Here is a 19,391-nt window from a genome sequence, read left to right on the forward strand (position 1 = left end):
AGAAAAATAAAAGAAAAAAAGAGAAGAGGAGAGAAAGATGAGAGAGAAGAGTAAGGAGAAGAGACAAGTGATCTTATAGGTTGTAATAACAGTGTATACATTTTGGCGCCGTCTGTGGAGACACGAAGAGAAAATGGCTACTATAGTGAAAAAGGGAGTAGGGAGACCTAAGAAAGCAATGGTTAGAGAAACAGCCGAGGAAACAGAGAACACGGAAGCGGAAAGGGTAGGAGAAGAAGGGGTAGGAGAGGAAGAAGTATCTAACGCGGCGGCGGACGCTACCAGACTTCTCCAGGAGGAAATAGTTAGGTTACGGACTGAGAATGACGAATTAAGGAAAGAGAGAGAGATTACACATGGTGAAACGGGGCGGAATGATCATCGAAACAGCGAAGTGGAGGGGGAGAATGAGGAATACCCGCCACAGGAGGCTGAACAAACGGTGGGTATCACATTGGAGGTAGTACAGGCGATGATTGAGAAAGATAGGGAGATGAACCGCGCAGCAGAAAAAGCGAACCAGAGCGCTATGCAGAAGGAGGTGGCAAGCCTCAACAAAAATCCACTAGTAGATTCAATATGGAATTCGAAAGTGCCTAAAAGGTTCACCCAGCCAAGATTTGAGAGGTATGATGGAAAGGGAGACCTGACGGATCACTTGCACCATTTTCGGCAACAAATGCTGTTATGGCAGGAGAATAAATATGATGGGCTTCGCTGCATGATGTTTCCCGCCAGTCTAAAGGGGGGAGCCTCCGATTGGTAGTACAGGTTGGCTTCACGGAGCATCAAAAGGTTTGAAGAACTGGAGCGCGCGTTTGTTGATCACTTTATACACCAGAAAAGAAGGGTGGTTGACATCGCAGCTCTGTTCAACATAAAACAAAGGTCCGCGGAGTCATTGAGAGAGTTTCTGTGTAGGTTCAAGGATGAGACATTGCGGGTGGAAAATTTGGAGGAACATACCGCGGTCATAGCCTTCCAGCACGGCTTGAGGGCGGGAACTAGAGTTCATGAGTCGGTTTCCAAAATCGAAATCACTTCTTTGCATGCTCTGTATCCGAAGGTAGAAAAATACATACGCTACGAGGACATAATGCATAGAAATGCGAAAGAACAGAAGAGATCAGGGAAAACAGTGCAGACCGTCGACCGAGATGTCAGCAAGGGAAAGAGTAGGATAGAGGAAAGAGAGAAAGGAGCGTACAAAGGAGGAGAGGGCCGAGGTCCGGATAGGACGGGAGACCGCGGCCGAAGGGATATCCGGAGGAACCCGCATGGAAAATCGAATGCACTCCACTCAACAGCCCTTAGAGGAAATCTTGCCACGATTAAAGGGCGGCGATTTGAGGGTCCACGAAATACACCCGTGGAGATAGAAGGGAAAACCATTTTGTCGCGTATCATAAAATCATCGATTCACGCCACGAATGAGTGTTATGCATTGAAATTGTTGGTGGAAAGAATGATAGAAAAGGAGATGCTCGGGGGAGTTTGTCGCAGCAGAGGTTCACCAGAAGAGAGGGGTGCCACGACTAGAATTTTATGTACCATCAATGTCATCTTTAGTGGAGAAACCCCGGAAGAAATGCACACCGAGAAAAGATGAGAAAGACAAATGAAGTTTACAACAAGTAAATGCGGTGGTAAGCATACCGCGTTAATTTCATGGAGCAAAGAAAGTGAGGAAAGCATAAGGTTCACCCCAAAAGACTTAGAGTCAGATTTCCGCATTTGGATGCGTTGGTAATTACTATAGCAATGGACAATTATCCGGTAAAGAGAGTATTGATAGATCCGCGCGCTCGATGGATTTGTTATTTAAAGGGCGATGGAGGAGATGAATATCGGAAAAAATCAGTTAAAAGCACCTCAAACTAATATGTATGGGTTCAATGACAGCATGACAAAGCCCATGGGGGAATTGATGCTACCGGTTACAGCTGGTCCGACAACGGTATTCACCAGGTTTATGGTGGTGGATTCAAGTTCTCAATATAATGCCATTCTAGGGAGAAAATGGATCCACGAAATGAAGGCCATCCCCTCGACATTTTATCAAGTGATCTGCTTCCCTACTAATGGGGACATAATGAAATAAGGGGGACAAGTAGCGTATGAGAGAATATCCATCAAGTTACTGTAAAAGGTATGGTCCGCGGAACAAAAGGGGAGGGGTCGTCAAACGAACCAGGATCAGCATAGCAATTACAAGGGGCAGCGGAAATAGAAAGGTACTAGCCTCCGCTGGGACCGAAAACGCTGACGAAGTTAGAGGTAGTGAACCTCAAAGGGGAGATGAGGAAAAGTTTACATCGGTTGGAGCTGACTTGCCGAGGAATGGAAGCGGTAAGTTGGTGCAGTTTCTGACGGACAATACCGATATATTTGCATGGGTAATCGAGGATATCACGGGCTTAGACCCAGAGTATGCTTGTCATCGTCTGCATATGAATGAAGATGCTAAGCCAGTGCGACAGAAAATGAGAAGCATAAGGCCCAAATACGCTGAAGGGATTCGCAAAGAGGTTATACGGCTGAAGGGGGCTGGGATAATAAGGGAGGTGGAGTTTACAGAGTGGTTGCCTAATGTGGTCGCAGTATCGAAAAAGAACGGCAAGGTTAGAATGTGTGTTGACTTCACAGACCTCAATAAGGAATGCCTGAAAGATTGTTATCCTATGCCCCGAGTGGATGAGTTAGTTGATAGAACGGCATGATACAAGGTGTTTTCCTTCATGGATGCATCGATGGGATACAATCAGGTCGCGATGTTCGGACCAAATCAGGAGAAAACCACCTTTGTGGTGGAGGGTGGTACCTATTGTTACACCAGGATGCCTTTTGGCTTAAAGAATGCGGGTGCTACCTTTCAGCGGTTGGGAGAAAAGATGTTCGAAGGCAAGATTCGAAAGGGGATAGAAATATACATTGACGACATGATGGAAAAAAGCATGTCGGAAAAGGAACACTTAGAAGGCCTCCATGAAACTTTTGGCACACTGCGCAAGCATAAACTGAAACTCAATCCCGAGAAATGCTCATTTGGGGTAACTTCAGGAAAGTTTCTGGGCTACATAGTCACACACCGCGGAATGGAGGCAAATCCAAAGCAGATTCGATCGTTGATTGAGATGCCCTCTCCGCAGAATGTGAAGGAAGTACAACGACTGGCTGGACGAGTTGTCGCCCTTAATAGATTCATTTCCAAGTCGTCGGACAAATGTCGGCCTCTATACCGCTTGCTGAGAAAAACTCCTGATTTCTATTGGACCGCGGAACGCGAAAGAGCCTTTCAAGAGTTGAAAAGCTACCTCGGGCAGGCACCCTTGCTCTCACGACCGGAACAGGGAGAAAAGCTACATTTGTATCTGGGTGTTAGCGAGTACGCTATCAGTTCAGTTCTGGTGAGGGTGATCGACAAGATAGAAAGGCCAGTTTACTTTCAAAGCAAAACCTTACTGGATGCAGAGACCCGGTACAGAAGGATTGAAAAGTATGTTTTGGCTCTGATATTTTCAGCTCTTAAATTAAAGCCTTACTTCAAAGCTCATTCTGTAGTGGTAGTAACAAATTTGCCTCTCAGACAAGGGTTGAAGGCCGGTAGTCGTAGGATGCTTAAGCTGGGCGGTATTGCTTTCGGTTCTTTACGAGATTACATACCAAGTCGAATAAATGAAAAAGGCAATAATCCGTGGGCGGAGTTTCTGGCTGAATTTCCGGCAGAGGATCCCACTTGGGGAGAGGAAATGGCAATGGAATCTGAAGGGGAGGTCAGTAGCGATCCTTTGGATCCTTGGGATATGCACAATGGGTGGAGAGTTTTCGCGGATGGTTCTGCTATAGATACAGGAAATGGAATAGGGGTCGTGTTAGTAACTCCTCAGAACAATCGCCTTGAGCTATCTATGAAATTGGGATTCGCGGCTTCAAATAACGAGTCTGAATATGAAGCTGTGATAGCTGGATTAGACTTGGCCAAGGATCTGGGGGTGAAGGAGTTGTCTGTTTACTCAGATTCCAATTTGGTAGTTTGTCAGGTGAATGGAGGGTTTGTGGCTCGCTGCCCTCGGATGGCGAAATACCTTGATGTCCTACAGCGAAAGGCAAGCGAGTTTGACAAAATACAATTTGCTCATCTGGGCCGCGGAGAGAATAGACATGCCGATGCTTTGGCTTATGTGGCGGCGGTCCTACCCGGATCAGAGGGTCGGTCTATTGAAGTTAGAGTGTTGAGCAAACCAAGTACATCAGATGAGGATGGGGTTTTGCTCATTACCGAGGGAGATCAGGGTTGGATAACACCGATTAAGAATTTCTTAAAGGGAGTAGAGGTAGAGAATAAACAGGACAGACGAAGGATGGAACAGTTGAGTCAGAGGTACACATTGCTAGAAGGGGCACTATACAGGAGAAATTTCAACGGACCATTGCTTAAATGTATAGGTCCGCCGCTGGCACAAGAGGTTCTGGCAGAGGTTCACGAAGGAGATTGCGGTAGTCATTCTGCAGGACGAACTACAACTCATAGGTTGATATCACAAGGGTATTTTTGGCCCCATATGAAAAGAGATGCCACAGAGTACGCCAAGAAATGCGAGAAATGCCAACGATTTGCTTCATTCATACACTCACCAGTTGAGCCATTGCATAATGTGTTCAGCCCATGGCCGTTCGCCATGTGGGGACTGGATATTGTAGGACCGCTACCAATGGCGAGCGGTAAGAGGAGATTTCTGTTAGCCGCTACTGACTATTTTACCAAATGGGTAGAAGGCGTGGCTTTACAACAAGTTAAAGAAGAAAACATGAAGAAGTTTTTGTGGGAGAATATCATATGCAGGTTCGGGCTGCCACATACAGTAATCGCGGACAACGGAACTCAGTTTACCGAGGGAAAGGTCTGAGACTTTTTACAGGCGTTTAAAGTAAAGCAAAGGTTCTCGGCCCCCTACAACCCTGAGGGAAATGGACAGACAGAGGCATCCAACAAAATAATAATAGACAATTTAAAGCGAAAGTTGGAGGAGAGAAAGGGTGCTTGGGCAGACGAGTTAAGTCATGTGCTATGGGCATATCGAACCACACCGAGAACATCCACTAATGAATCCCCATTCGCAATGGCGTACGGTGTAGAGGCCGTCATACCAGTGGAAATGATAGAATCCACAACCGAACCCGTGTACTGTTGAAGGAGGCATGAATGAGAAAATATTAGTCATGGATTTGAATCTTGTCGAAAGAAAGAAGAGATAGCTCATATTCGGTTGGAGGAATACCATCGGACTTTACAGAGAGCGATGATAAACGAGTAAAGCCGCTGGAGTTTTTCGCGGTGTGGGGACCTCGTGCTGCGGAAGTTACTCCCGCCACCAAGAAAGAAAACGAAGGAAAGTTGGGTCCAAACTGGGAAGGACCCTATGTCATTAGTAAGAAGGGTAACTCTGGAACTTATGGATTACAGACTACGACAGGGGCAAAGATAGAAAGGCCGTCGAATGTCAGAATGTTAAAAACGTTCCATGTCTAGAGTCTGTACTTAGTATTTTTGTATGGCAGATGTAAGAAAGAGCTTAAAATAGTGCACTATTTGTATTGTTTATTATTACGTCTGTGAAATAAACATGCACTTCTTTCAATCGAATCAGCGGTAGATAATAATTATCAATTTTGGAACGAACATAACTTCTCAACAAGCTTCACACCGTTTAGATAGAGGGGGGAAGAGCCGCCCGGGTTGCACCGTCCAAATCAAAATGGGGCGCGACGTCCGAATCAGAATAGGGGCAACCCCCAAATCAAAATAGGGGCTTCACAAAAAGCTTCAAATAAAAGGCGGGGGAATGAGCCCTTCGCAAAATGGACTTTATGTTTGAATCAAACCGGGGTAACCCGAATAAGCTTCTGAATACAACCGTACAAAAGAGAGCAAAGAGTCCTTCGTCCGGACTGCAAGTCCGAATCAAACCGGGGCAATCCCAACGAAATAGCTTCACAATTTGTATAAAAGAGAGGGGGAGAGGACTTCGCTTTGAATCAAGTCCGAATCAAACCGGGGCAACCCCAAGTCAATCAAATCGAAACGCAACACAGAATGTATAGAGAGAGGGGGAAGAGTTCTTCACGGACCGATCAGACGTCCAAATCAAACCGGGGCAAATTGAGCCACCCCCATCTAGCTTCACAGCTAGCCAAAGAGAAAGAGGGGATTAATCCCTTCGCGGTGGTAGACAACTTGGGGGCAATCCTAGTTGGCTTCACAGCTAACTAAGTCTGTAGGGGAAATGAGTGCAAACAACTTGGATGAAAATCAAGATAGCCCCTTCAAAGATTATGAAAAGGATATTCATATTAAATTTTCTAATAGATTATGACAATGCATAACGAATCGAAAGAAGGGCGAAATCTGAAATTATGACAAATGGTAATTGAAAGTGCAAATGGAGTATAACGCAAGTTTGATTGGCACCTACTACGCAAATGTAGTGGGTCGATGAAGTATTTGTCCAAACACATACAAAAGATAGTTGTTCCGACAAAGAAATTACAAGTCAAATAGAAAAGCGGCAAAGAAAGAAAGCCAAAGACATGTTACCTCACCGAGGTTCAAGATTCCCTTCTTCCCCGAAGCGATATTTGCCTCCTCACCAACAGCGGTGTTGTTGTCTTCGTCCAATTCAACTGGAGAGGTGTCAACATTAGTAATGGGAGTAGTCACATCAGGGGTAGTGGTCTCAGCAGTCTCAGGAGGCGCGGTCGATGGTACCAAAGATGGTGTATCTGCAACTAGAGGCGGCGGTGGAAGAAGACGGCCATCAGCGGTAAGCTGATCAAGTTGTTGTTGCAATTCACGAGCTATCTTCTTTGCAGCTAGACCCCGGAATCGCTCCGCGGCTTCTTTCAAAGCCTTGTCTACAGCGGCTTGAGTGGCAAGTTTCTCTGTCGCTTTGAGGCTTTCCAGTTTTGAATTGACCCCCGCTATGTAGTCGCGGTGCATGTCCTCGGCCACCTGGAGCTGCTTGTGGGCCTTGAGTGCCACGATCCGCGAATCGTCCCTTTCCTTCTCCAGCTTAGCATACTTGGCCTTCCAGCCATCAGGGCCATGATTTTTCTGCTTCGCAGCCTCCAGATTCTCCACAGTGCTGGTTAGGCCGCGCAACACATAGCTGATATCCAGACTCAGTTGCTGCAGACATATTGGGTATAAAAGGTAGTAAAACGGATAAAGAGAGAGTAACATTAAAAGCATGCACCTTTCCCCAACTAGTGTAAATGGAGGCCCCATGAGACGCGACAGTGCCAGAATCTCCATAGGCTTGATCCCGAGGGAGATGAGAGCTGAAAAACAAAGATGCGGCAACAGCTGGATTTTCCAAAACTGAGTCTCGAGTAGTAACATCGCGATCCCTGGCCTTGAATTTGGGTTGCCAAACTTCGACTGGGCCTGATGTTAAGGGACCGACTGGAAGTGGGTCCTATCTATGGCGGCGCCGGGGATAGCGTACATCGAAAAGGATCGATCGCGAGGGTACTAGTGGGGGATGAGAAGTGGAAGTAGTTTTGGCCTTCTTCGTTGGAGGACTCTTGTTTGAAACTTCAACAGGCGCATCGCCATTAGAGTCGCTGTCCCAAAGCTTGTATTTGTTCACGTCCATAGCGGTAGCAGAAGGGGGAGAGGAAGTATAGGCAAAATCGTCTTCCCACTCAGCCACACGTAAGTACGAAGGAGGAGGGGTGTCAGCAATAGTTTTAGCTTTAGCAGCAGCGGCACGTTGGGCAACAGCTCGTGAATGAGAAATTTTGGTGGTATATTTGGAGGACTTGTGAGCTGGACATTTTCTTTTTTGAGGTGGGGAAGGTTTTGACTTTCTTTCTTTGGGGGGCGGTAGGTGATAGAGTGGGCCTTGGTATTTGCCAATGTCTTTTAGAGAAGGGTCAAGTAAGAGAGGATTGGCCTTTTCTGGATCAATGCCGAGGACTTCACACTGTGCGCATCCAAGTTCGCGAAGGGATTGGAAGATTTCTGATGAAACGTCGTTGTATATCTGTGATCGCGAATTGGGTCTCCAACCTATATCACCAAGAATAAAGACAAATTACAAACAAGTGGGACATAAATACTGCGACTCAAAATGGCTTACTTACCACTCGTAAGTAAATGGAGATACCTCAGAGAAACTTCCGAAGGGAGGTCCGCGGATAAAAAACTCCCAGACACATACAACGGATAGTGGTGTCACACCTTGTCAGAAGTGGTGATGTGAAGAATAAAAGACTTCTTTTGTGGAATAGTGCAGAAGGATTGGTATCCCACACTCCCAAGTTTAGTGCTTTTCTTTATATAGAAGTGAGCAAGGATATCGCGGAGTTGGATTTTAGGGGAGTGGGTCTCATTGTAATAGTTGGCGGCATACATAACACGCCAGAAGTTACCTATGCCTTGGCACGGAGGAATGTTGAAATGGTTACAGACCTCGACGTTAAGAAGAGTTAAGGAAAACGAAACCAGCCCCTATCCGGCCTACAAGATGGCGGCAGATAACCGGGGCGCGGTGTTACCAAGTGAGGAAAGTGGGTGACGCCAAACACATGTTCTAGAATAACGTCACTAGGTATGTCATAAGCGGCTTTAACGGCATCTAAGTTGGGTCTGCAGTAGTAGGATGGTGGGGGAGGCAGAGAAGGTTTCCTCCCAGAAGTAGATGGAACAGCGATAGGGTCAGTGGAATCAGAAGCTGGGGATTCAGATCGTTCCGCGGAGGGATGGCTAGATCTAGGGGTAGACAATTCAGATCTATCAGATTTGGTGGCAGAGGATTTGGTGGCGGAGGTATCCTCCGATTCCGATCCAGACATGATGGAACCAGTGCTAAGAGGAGTTTACAAAAAGAAAGGTTTGCAATTCTAGAAAAGAAGAAAGTGATGAAGAAGCAGCACACCAAAAAAAACAATTAAAACAAATAACGAGAGGAAAGGAAAACAAATAAGAAGGGGAAGACGAACCTGCGATAAGAGGGAGCCAAGACAACGGAGGTCGTAGAACACGAACAGTGCTGGAGAGCTACCAGAGGGAAGAACAGTGGGAAGAAGTTGGAAAGAGTTGAAGGGAAGGAAGTTGAAAAGATTGGTGAGGGTTTGGGGTTTTGGGGGTTTTGAGAGAAGAGAGAGGTTTGAGCGGGATTTGAAGGGGCAGGGGCAAAAAGGGAATAGCCAACAAAAGAACCAAGGAAAGTGTGACACGTGGAATCTCGATTTTCGAAGAGGCAGAATATGATGTGCGTGTGTCGTATTTTCACATGGCAATAAAGAGGGAGCACGTGGAACACGTGCTGGGAGAGAAAAGATATGGGGGCAGAGTGGCAGTGTCAGAGAAGAGGTATACCGCGAAAGGTGTATGAGATGAGAAATGTTAGTTCTCGACCCCATAGTTGTTCGCGGACCATCAATAAGACCGAGAGAGGGCATCTGTATGGGTCGTATTCATAACCTAGGAGGTTAGTAGTGACAATGGAACCGGATGTGGTATAGTATGGGGGGACAGGTTGCATGGGATCAGATTCGCGGTATCCTAACTGTTTTGGAACTGCTGCGAGACGTGGAGAGAGAGAGAGCGGAATTATAACTGCAAGATAACTGTCGCGATACGTGGAGAGAGAGGGGACAATGGATGAGAGAAGATCGACGAACCAGATGAGAGGAGAGGTTAGAAAGGGAGAAAGAGATGTAAAAAAAAAAAATAAAAAAATAAAAAAAAAAAAAAAAAAAAAAAAAAAAATCAGCACTATTCACTTTCTTCTTCCGACCTTCTTCTTCCCTCAGAACTTGCGGCACCGCGCTTGCTGCCCACACCCTCGCCACCACCTCCCACCGCCGCCCCCATAAACCACCCGACATGGCACCTCATCGCTGCCACCACCGCCTCCTTTAAACCCCAGATATGAAAACCCGACCACCGCCTACAGCTACCACCACCGTCCTCCCCCCTAATCCCAACTAGTCTTCAGCGTCTCTCAACCTTCTTCTCAACCACCTCCCACCAGCACCAACTGCCACCACACCATTAATCCTCCACCCTCTCCACCGATCTAAACCCAACTTTGCTACTGCTGCATCACCATCACCTCACCCCGCCACCGCACCACCTTGAATCACCTTCCAAATCACCACCACAACCCCCGACCACCTCCTCCCATCAGCAACAGCCTGTTGCTTCCACCGCCAACTTCCAGCAGGACCAAAACCAGCAGCACCGATTTTTATTTGTACTCCGCTTCTCTGGTCCATAACCAGTCCTCCCTCATTACCACAACACCATCAGCCACCAGTACAACCACTACCCTCCTTCCTCATTAGCACCACACTATTGCCACACCTCTATATCCCCACCGCCAAACACCTGAGAAGCTCCAGTATTAGGTTCGTTAGGTTTGTGTTGCCTTGGTGAACTCATTCGTTGGGTTTTTGTGGCTGTCAGAGATAAACTATTTTCTGGGATGGTTTGTTCACATCCGGAGAGGTTTTGGTTTAGGTTTTGTGTGTTGATGGGATGAGGTGTGGGATTTGTAGTTTTGGCCGATGATTGGGGATTTGCTTATGTTGGGTTTTGTTTGATTGGATTTGGGTTTTGTTAAGTTGTTGACCGATTTGGATATGAGAAAGGAGAAAGTTGTTTCTTCCGGTTCTATTGTCCCCGCCTCTTAAGAAACGCGTGTTCATTGCCCTTCCGCGGATCGCATGGATGCACTAATGGGGTTAACGAGAATGGCTTTACTATTCCCTACTTTCTCACGATTTTGATAAACAACACGTAGGGTTGTCGGTTGAGTATTGATAGGGTACGGGATGAACTTAAGGATGATTGTGATTTGTATTTGTTATTGGAGAATTCCTTAAAGTCTATAGACAAATGGATGTGTGGTCGTTATGCGGGTATCCACGCATTTGGTATACCGTGTCGTCATCCAGATGCTATCATACCACCACCTATTTTGTTGGAGAATGGGGAATCCCCATGTTTCATTGTGGGCATACCACAGCCACCTCCTAAGCCCGACACTACAAATCTTGCATCCACGACATAGAGGGGTGGTGGTGATACCCTTGATCCGCTTGTTGTCCCTTTTTCTCTTAATGAGAAATTACTGGATAATGCATTTTGTATACCTTTTCGAACCGTAAAAAGTATACCACGTGCCACTGAAATCGGCTCTCTGGGATATTACAACTGATCCTAGTTCAGTTATGTCTTGGGTTCGTCTCCTCCTCTTGCCGTGTTGCACTCTGCAAGTTTTCTCGACCACGTAATCGTCGAAACGCCGTTACGGCACTAGGAAAAACTTTCAAAGAAAAACAGATTCTCCATGCTTTGACGACATGGAATGAGCCCGGCGGATGTTTCGTCTCTTAGAGTCCGTAATGAGTCTCCTTCATCCAAATTTACGGAAATCTGCCTCCACTCCGGAATGTAATGCGTCATTGTTTTACATAAAGTTGTTGATGGACATTTTGCTGCAGCGGTCAAAGTGTTATCATCAGCAGGAGTTGCCTCCAATACTGCGGAGACTATATGTGCATTAGAAGAGAAACACCCGATGGGACAACCACACCGTGAGACCGATTTCCTTTTTCTTTGAGCCTCCTTTAGTGGTAGAGATGTCCTATTGTCATGTATTAGGTCATTTCGGGCGGTACTTCTTGTGGTCGATGGTCTTCGAGCTCGGCATTTGTTGGATGCCATGAGTACCGCAGCAGCCCATATCGCCCCGATTTGCTAGATGCATTGACCCCTCATGGTGAATCTTTGGTTCTGAGGACGATGTCCACAACCGTTAAAATTCATTCATGAGTGTTCCGCTTTACTCCACTTCTCGCCGGATAATAGTATTAGGCCCTATAGTCGGGGGATGGTTTGGCGCCGTTTGGTCTCTAAGATTGCAATGAAAGGAGTTTCCCAAGATGTGGTAGGATACTTGCGCAGGATTTTCGCGATGGGGTTGGTGTTTCGGTGGTGCGGTTTATTTTGCATCGCCAAACCGCGATAGTGTATGCTAACAAAGGATGATTACCTCTCTTTCGATGTTTGCTTGTAGATTTTCGAATGCTTTTAACATGGTTGATCGGACTACTATGTTGAGAGAGGTTTCAGATCCGTTGCCCTACCTATTTCCCGCGGGTTGAGTACTTGTATTGTCAACCCGCGAGGTTATATATGGGGATAGCTACATATAGTCTGCCATCAAGGTCCAAAGAAGGCGACCACTTTGGGTCCCCTTCTTTTTTGCCGGTGTTGCATCCCCGATTTTTTCATCCATCCGGTTATTGTCGATTGTTGCTACATGCTTGGTATCTAGATGATGGGACTCGATTGGAGATACGAGCGTGGCGGCGGCTTTGAGTATGATTCGGAAGAAGGACTTTTTATGGGCTGGTTCTTAATGTGGCTAAAACTGAAATGCTTTTTGGCCATCATTGATCCACGCCGCTCCACCCCGGTCTCTTTCCTTCAGATTTATCCCGGCCCTCGCCAGGGGAGTTAGGTTGCTTGGAGGTGCGGTCGACTAATCCATCCTTTGTCGGGGCCTTGCCTTGCTGTGTTGAAAAAAAGGTTGTGACTTTGATGGACCGCTTTAGCTACATTAGGCGATCCACGCTGTGAGTTAGCTCTCTTTACGTGCTTGTGTTGGGCTCTCTAAGTTGGTATTTGGCGATTCGTGACTTGTCCACCATCCTTTTTAGAGAGGCAAACTAAGACGTTTGATCGGCATCTCCCGCAGTTGTTCTTCGGGCATTGTGGATTTCATGGTCCTAACTTCGGTGATTTGCGATTGGCGCTTATCGGCACTCCCATTACGCCCCAGGTGGGTTAGGTATTTATTGTTACCACCGATGTCTCTACTTTTGCTTTTATGTCCTCCCGCTTGTCATATCGCCCGAGCTTCATAACCACATTCTTAGGAGTTGTGGGCGGTGCCTTTGGATGAGATTCTTGATGTTGCTAGCGGTCAATGAGTCTTTGTCTACCCGATTTTGACCTCGGTTCTATGGTCGAATGCTACCGTCCCCTCGAACCACAAAAAGTTTTGGCGGAAGCATTCTATAGTAAGATTGATGTTGGTCTTGAGAGGGAGTTTGTGTTATCCGCCGTCGTCGAGCGGTCATTGGATATGCGGTCGGTCGAACACGCAAAGGACTTCCTACTTGCTATTCCGATGGAGGGGACTTGACAAAGATATGTCGCCGCTGGAGTATCGTTTTATTCTCCGTACCGCCTCATGATTCCTTTGTACTCGATGGTGGTCTATGCCCCGCTTTGCAAAAAGAGTATACTAGATGCTTTTGGAGACCATGCAAAGACAAATCGTAGATATTTTCCAGGTTTCAAATACCGGCTACGATCATGTCGAGATATTTTATGTGATGCATTTTGGAGGGGCTGGGTACAAGTGAAGAATGAGGCTCTGTGAATTTTCTCACCGATCCGAATGAGGGAAGATCCACACTTTGACTGATATATTGATATACAACTTGGTCCGAGGGGAGACATGCATGTGTTGATGTAACCGAGCCTCCCGCTGGTAAGGCTTGGGAATGGAGTCTTTGAGGTGGGGGAGCAAACTAAGAGAGCAGCGGCAGACAGGGGAAGATGGAGAAGCATGAGGAAGTTTGCACGGCTAACCAAGATTGTTTCATTCCGCTTAGTTTCGACACTTTTGGTTTTTAGAACAACAATCATTGAGAGCTTCTCAAGAGACTTCCGTAAAGTTATGGACAAAGAATGTTATGACAAATTGGTTCTAACGAGTTTGTTTTTAGAAGAATAGGATTTGCTATTCAGAAAGGACTTGCGGCGCAGCTTGTTGCACGCTTGTCCTAATTATTTGTAAAATTCTTTATCAATATCAATGAACTTTCCACTTAAAAAAATAATAATAATAAAAAAATAAAAAAATAAATAGAAGAAGAAGAAGAAGAAGAGAGAAAGAGGAGAGACAAGAGTAAGGAGAAGAGACAAGTGATCTTATAGGTTGTAATAACAGTGTATACAGATGCCTTGATGGTTCAGAAGAATAAAAACGTGCTTTTCACTGTGTAAATTGATTATGGATTATTGATATCCCTATTGATATTACTTGATTGCCTGTATTGAAACGTTTTCGTTCCATAGGATTATCACCATAAGTCCAAGCTAAGTGATATTCCATAGCAGTATATATCTCATCCTTGATACTAAAATGGTGATTCTTTTGTAATTTTATCCACAGCTACAAGCAACAGCCTCTTTAACTGTCTTCTAAAGTATTATGCTGATCTTAACTAAAGCTTACAAATATCACTGTCTGGTTTAAGTGTCTCTGAAACGAAGAGAACTAGAACTCAAGAGTCTTTATTTATTTCAATACAACAAACCATCACACCCCACGTGGCCACACGAGGTCTCCAATGAATAAATACCTAAAATATATCGACATTCAAGGAATATAATAGAAAATGAAGAAGCAAAATACAACAATATTATTCCTGCAGGTATTAGGAAGGAAAGATATCAGGTTAAACGTATGATGCAATGAAGAGAAAGAAGAAGAGTATAATAGAGGGCAATGTGGCAGAACTTGCGTTTGATGAATCCACGTGTTGTTGGGACAGTCTTCAATCCATTTCCTGCACGCAAGATTATAAACACGAACTTTAGTTTATGAACATATATTTGATCCATGCAGGAAATGGTTTGAACTTTGAAGGGACAAGTGTAGTATCCTTTGTAAATTATAGAAATTCAGAGTAATTCTTCAACACATCGTACCTGGCACTGAGTCGGATGGAGTATCTGATGCACCTGCTGGAGCGTCTGCTGGAGAAGCAGCTGCTTAAGTGAACCATACAAAATGTTTATAACATGAAATGTTTCATACTACTAATATTGCCAGATTGTATTTCAGAATGAGAAGGCAAACTGGATCTTGTTAATATCAAACCTCGGAGATAGATCTTACCATTATTGCACTGGCTAATAGGTGGAGTTTGGACTCTGCAAGCACTAGGGAGTTGCAGAGCTAGAGTCTGATTTATGTTAAGTCCTAATGACCCTCCGCTGTTGAGGACTTGACAGAGACACTGTGGCTGTGAGCTAATTACACTCGAAAGCTGCGAGCAACAAGAAGAAGATGGTGTGAATGAGTTTCCTGTAATATAGTTGAGGCACGGCGACATGCTAATAATCATATTTGTGCAACTCGATGATTGAGCTACGGCTCCTGTGCAAATAAGCATAGTCACGAGCATTGCTGTCAGAGTCATTTCAATCATTTTAAGTGCGCTTTGACTGATTTAGGATGGGAAGGGAGGAGAAGAGGTTTAGCATATAAAAGGAAGAATAGTGACTGATTTAGGATGGGAAGGGAGGAGAAGAGGTTTAGCATATAAAAGGAAGAATAGTGAAGAAGAGCCAAATGAAATTGCTTTTATGTGGTTGGCCAACTTCTCCTACTCTTTTAACGGTTCTTATTGTAATATTAGTCCTATTGGGCCTATACTTGGGCCCAACCTATGTACACTGTAACTCTGTTATTATAAATAGAAGATGGGTCTTACTTTGAGACCTAACTTTTACTGTCTCTCTTTCTACATGGTATCGGAAAAAACAGGAAAGAGAGAAGTAAGGAGATCAAACCCTAGTCACCACCCTTAGCCACCACCACCCTAGCCGCCACCCCTTCCTTCTTCTTCTGCTCGGCAGCGACGATATTGCGCTGACCCCGCCAAATGAAATCCTCATCCGAAATCGACTTGGTTTGCCTCCTACTTGTTTTCCGGTAGGTTTCCTGGCGCTTATCACGCTTTTTCGGTAGGTTTCCTCGTTTATCACATTTTTCCGGCAGGTTTCCTGATTATAACTTTTTCTCACATCAAGGTACTATTCTTTGCACTATATCCCTTATCATGACGGATAACGACTCTAAAGGTACGGATGATGTCTCCTTGTTGAATAATTTCTCTTCTTCAAGAAAATTACTACCGCTCTTCTTAATGGGCTGAATTTCCACTCTTGGGCTCGCTTACGTTTAAAACATTTTTGGGGCCAAAGGGAAGATGGATTGGCTTGTTCCCAACAAGATGATTTGTCCAATTAATCTGACCCTACCTACAATAGTTGGTCCATGACCAACCGTATGATTCTAAGTTGGTTGTTCAACTCTACGGAGCCCGGATGTCTATGAGATGTTTACCTTTTATGAGAGCTGTTGATGGTTTGTGGGCTCTCTCTCTCCGAAATGTATGCTACTACGAAACAATGAGGTTCGAATTTATGAGCTCTACCGTGAGTTGGGTCAGGCTACAGGGGCTCTTTTTCTCGTCTTAGCTTACTTTGGGTACTTGAAGAAGCGGTGGGAGGAGCTTTCTACTTACACTTCCCTATCCATTATTCTCGGTATGACACCTACTATTATGGCGGCTCTTGAGCGTGAGGAAAACAGAGTTCATCGGTTCCTTATTGGTCTTCACTCGATTTTGAAGCCATTCGCTCAAGTTCTCAATCTCGCACCTCTTCCATCTCTTGGTGAGGCGTTATGCCATTATTGAGAAACATGAGCGTCGTGTTCGGATTACTTCTTCTCCGTGGTTTTACGATGCACCGCCTTCTTACTGGCGATCGGATGGCGTTTGTTGCTACTACTTTCGACCCGAGGGTCTTCGCTTGCTTTTCGTTCTCTTGTTCCATCCGGGAACACTTTCGTGGACGCTTTTGCGATCATTGCAATCGGCAGTGGCCACCTTATTGATAGTTGCTATCGGTTGCATCGAGCTTCGTCCCCCAAGAGGGGTCGAGGGGCTTAGGAGGCGACAAACCTCGTGTATTGCGGCTATTGGCGATATTTCGGTAGTCATCATTCGGGGGAGTTTCGAGGATTCCGGGACTTTTACCCAAAGACAGATTGATCGGCTTATGCATGCTATGTCTCTACGTGGGGGACATCTAGTACTTCGCCATGATCGCCCGCGGTACACCTCTTTGCGTTCCATATTAGTTCCCCGCCCATCCGGTTGGGTCCTTGATTCCGGGGCAAATGATCATATATTTGGTGAGTCTAGATTATTGTCGATAGCACACCCTTTTCACATCATGTCCGCTTGCGGGAATGGCTCATACACCACTATTACCCGTAGAGTCTTGTTCGATTATCCCCCGCTATCTCTTTTAGAGTCGGGCCTTTACATGTTCCTCACTTAGCACTTAGCCCGTCCGTTAGTCGCCTTGCTAAAGATTATCAACGCTTACATTGTTTTCTTACCCCATTCTTGTTATCTTCAGAACCTGAGTACGAAGCAGATTTTTGGCAGGGGCTATGAGCATGCGGGACTATACTACTTTGGAGATCCCCCCCTTGTCCCAGTACCTGTTCCACCAGTATCGAGTTTGCATGCTAGTGTGTTGCCTGTGTCAGGCCGTTATTTGTTTTCTGCTGAGTCTTTGAAAAGTTGGCATGCTCGGTTGGGCCATGTCAACTTCAAGTATCTATGTACTTTATTTCCTGAATTAATAAAAGCATGCAAAAATACTCTTTTTCATTGTGATACTTGTTCTTTGTCTAAACATGTGCGTAATTCTTATATTCCTCGCCTTTCTAGATCTCCTTGTATGTTTGATGTGATTCATACGGATGTTTGGGGCCCTTCTCCTGTGACTACCCTCTCTGGCCATAGGTACTACGTGACCTTTATAGATGACCATACTCGGTGTACTTGGATCTATTTACTTCGCAAGAAATCTGAAGTTCTCCCTATTTTCACTCAGTTTCTCCAACTCATTAAAACTCAGTTCAATATCGTGGTTCGCGGACTTCGGTCTGATAATGCGAAGGAGTATGTTTCCAACGAATTTGTCGCCCGCCTTAACTACAATGGGTATCCTTCAAAGAATCGACCGTCCTTATACACCTGAGCAAAATGGTGTTGCTGAACGAAAAAATCGGAGTCTTATGGATGTAGTTCGGTGTTTGTTGCAAGGTATGCATGTTCCTCAGTCCTACTGGCATTATGCGGTTCTTACCGCTGTCTACCTTCGAAACCGCACACCCAGTAGAGTTCTTAATGGTAAGGCCCCTCTGCAAGTTGTATACCCCAGTCGTGTTCTGTTTCCCATTATTCCCCGGGTGTTTGGCTGTGTTTGCTATGTTCATGATAAAAGGCCTACGCGAACCAAATTGGATGATAAATCCATTCGATTGTCTTTCTAGGGTATTCCCCATGTCGAGGGGTATCGTTGTTATCATCCACCTAGTCGTCGCCTCTATCATACCTTGGATGTCACATTTGTCGAGCATAGTGCATATTTTGGTCCTTATACATCTGTGCAGGAATCTTTGTCTTCCCCAGAGGAGGCGTCTTCCGCTGTTTATCCTATTCCTGTCTTTAATACTCCTTTGGTGGTCCCTCCTACTAAACCTTTACAGGTGTATACTCGTCGCACTTCTCCTCAAGCTCATGCTCATGCTCATGCTCATGCTCTGCCCACTGCCTCAGGTAACATTCCTTCACCTTCTAGTGATCTACCCACCTTGTGATTGCTCCTACTGTTGACTCCCCATGATTGCTCTGTTGATTCTCCCTGTTGTTGAGCCCCCTCGATTTCCTTCCAGACCAGGCATCCCCCAGACAAATACGGTTTTCCCACTAACCATCCTATTCATAGCTTTGTCTCTTTATCGGGTGTATCCGCTTCCTATCGGACATATCGACTTCGGTTTCCTCTATTCGGATACCGCGATCGGTTCGAGGCTCTGTCGGATCCACATTGGGTAGCCATATCGCGGTGAGATGACGACCACTTGAGCGAATCGGACTTGGGAAATGGTTGCTTTACCTCCCAAGACTTCATACTGTTGGATGCAAATGGGTTTTTACAATGAAGTACTTGGCGGATGGTACAGGTTGAACGATATAAGGCCCGCTTTGGTTGCTAAAGGGATTTACCACAATGCACCGGGCGTGACTTTGGTGCGACCTTTGCTCCGTAGCCAAGTTAAAATCTGTTCGACTTCTTATTTCCCTGGTCGCCTCTTATGATTGGCCTCTTCATCAGTTGGATGTGAAGAATGCCTTCCTTCCGCGGAGATCCGGGAGACGATTTACATGGATCCCCACCGGGCTTTTCGTGGTGAGGGGAGTATGCTAGGAAAGTTTGTCGACTCCGTAAGTCCTTATATGGGCTTAAGCAGATCACCACGACCGGTTCGATGGATTCAACGAGGTTGTGCTCTGATATGGATTTACCGAGGTGCCACTCGGACCATACATTGTTTGTTCGGCTAACTCAAGGGGCGCACTTATCTGCTTGTATATGTGGGCGACATTATTATTACAGAGAGGCGATCGTCGGGCATTGTACAAATTAA

The 19,391-nt window shown here is 45.6% G+C and overlaps 3 protein-coding genes across 6 annotated transcripts in view; 2 read left to right on the top strand and 1 right to left on the bottom strand.

The window, feature by feature from the left end:
* The window catches only part of LOC147488336 (uncharacterized), a 30,656-nt gene that overhangs the window by 4,616 nt on the left and 6,649 nt on the right, over positions 1-19,391 (top strand). The gene's annotated exons all lie outside the window — the stretch shown is intronic.
* On the top strand, positions 2,838-4,907 carry LOC147488337 (uncharacterized). Its single transcript, XM_086574349.1, has one exon. It carries the CDS (start codon positions 2,838-2,840, stop codon positions 4,905-4,907), a length of 2,070 nt encoding a protein of 689 aa, XP_086430475.1.
* LOC147488338 (non-specific lipid transfer protein GPI-anchored 5-like) lies at positions 14,365-15,663 on the bottom strand. Its single transcript, XM_086570450.1, has 3 exons — positions 14,991-15,663; positions 14,801-14,860; positions 14,365-14,658 (listed from the first exon to the last, which is right to left on the bottom strand). Exons 1-3 carry the CDS (start codon positions 15,301-15,303, stop codon positions 14,543-14,545), a joined length of 489 nt encoding a protein of 162 aa, XP_086426576.1. The 5' UTR covers positions 15,304-15,663; the 3' UTR covers positions 14,365-14,542.

This window comes from Coptis chinensis, chromosome 7 (assembly GCF_015680905.1).
Source record: "Coptis chinensis isolate HL-2020 chromosome 7, ASM1568090v1, whole genome shotgun sequence".
Classification (NCBI taxonomy): Eukaryota; Viridiplantae; Streptophyta; class Magnoliopsida; order Ranunculales; family Ranunculaceae; genus Coptis; species Coptis chinensis.

Bases quoted from the DNA above. Each gene is read 5' to 3' on its own strand.
- LOC147488338 (XM_086570450.1), bottom strand. From the start codon at position 15,303: ATGATTGAAATGACTCTGACAGCAATGCTCGTGACTATGCTTATTTGC. The intron at 14,861-14,990 runs GTAAGATCTATC...TCACTTAAGCAG, and splicing joins TATTAGCCAGTGCAATAATG to CTGCTTCTCCAGCAGACGCT. The intron at 14,659-14,800 runs GTACGATGTGTT...TCTTGCGTGCAG, and splicing joins TCCATCCGACTCAGTGCCAG to GAAATGGATTGAAGACTGTC.
- LOC147488337 (XM_086574349.1), top strand. From the start codon at position 2,838: ATGCCTTTTGGCTTAAAGAATGCGGGTGCTACCTTTCAGCGGTTGGGA.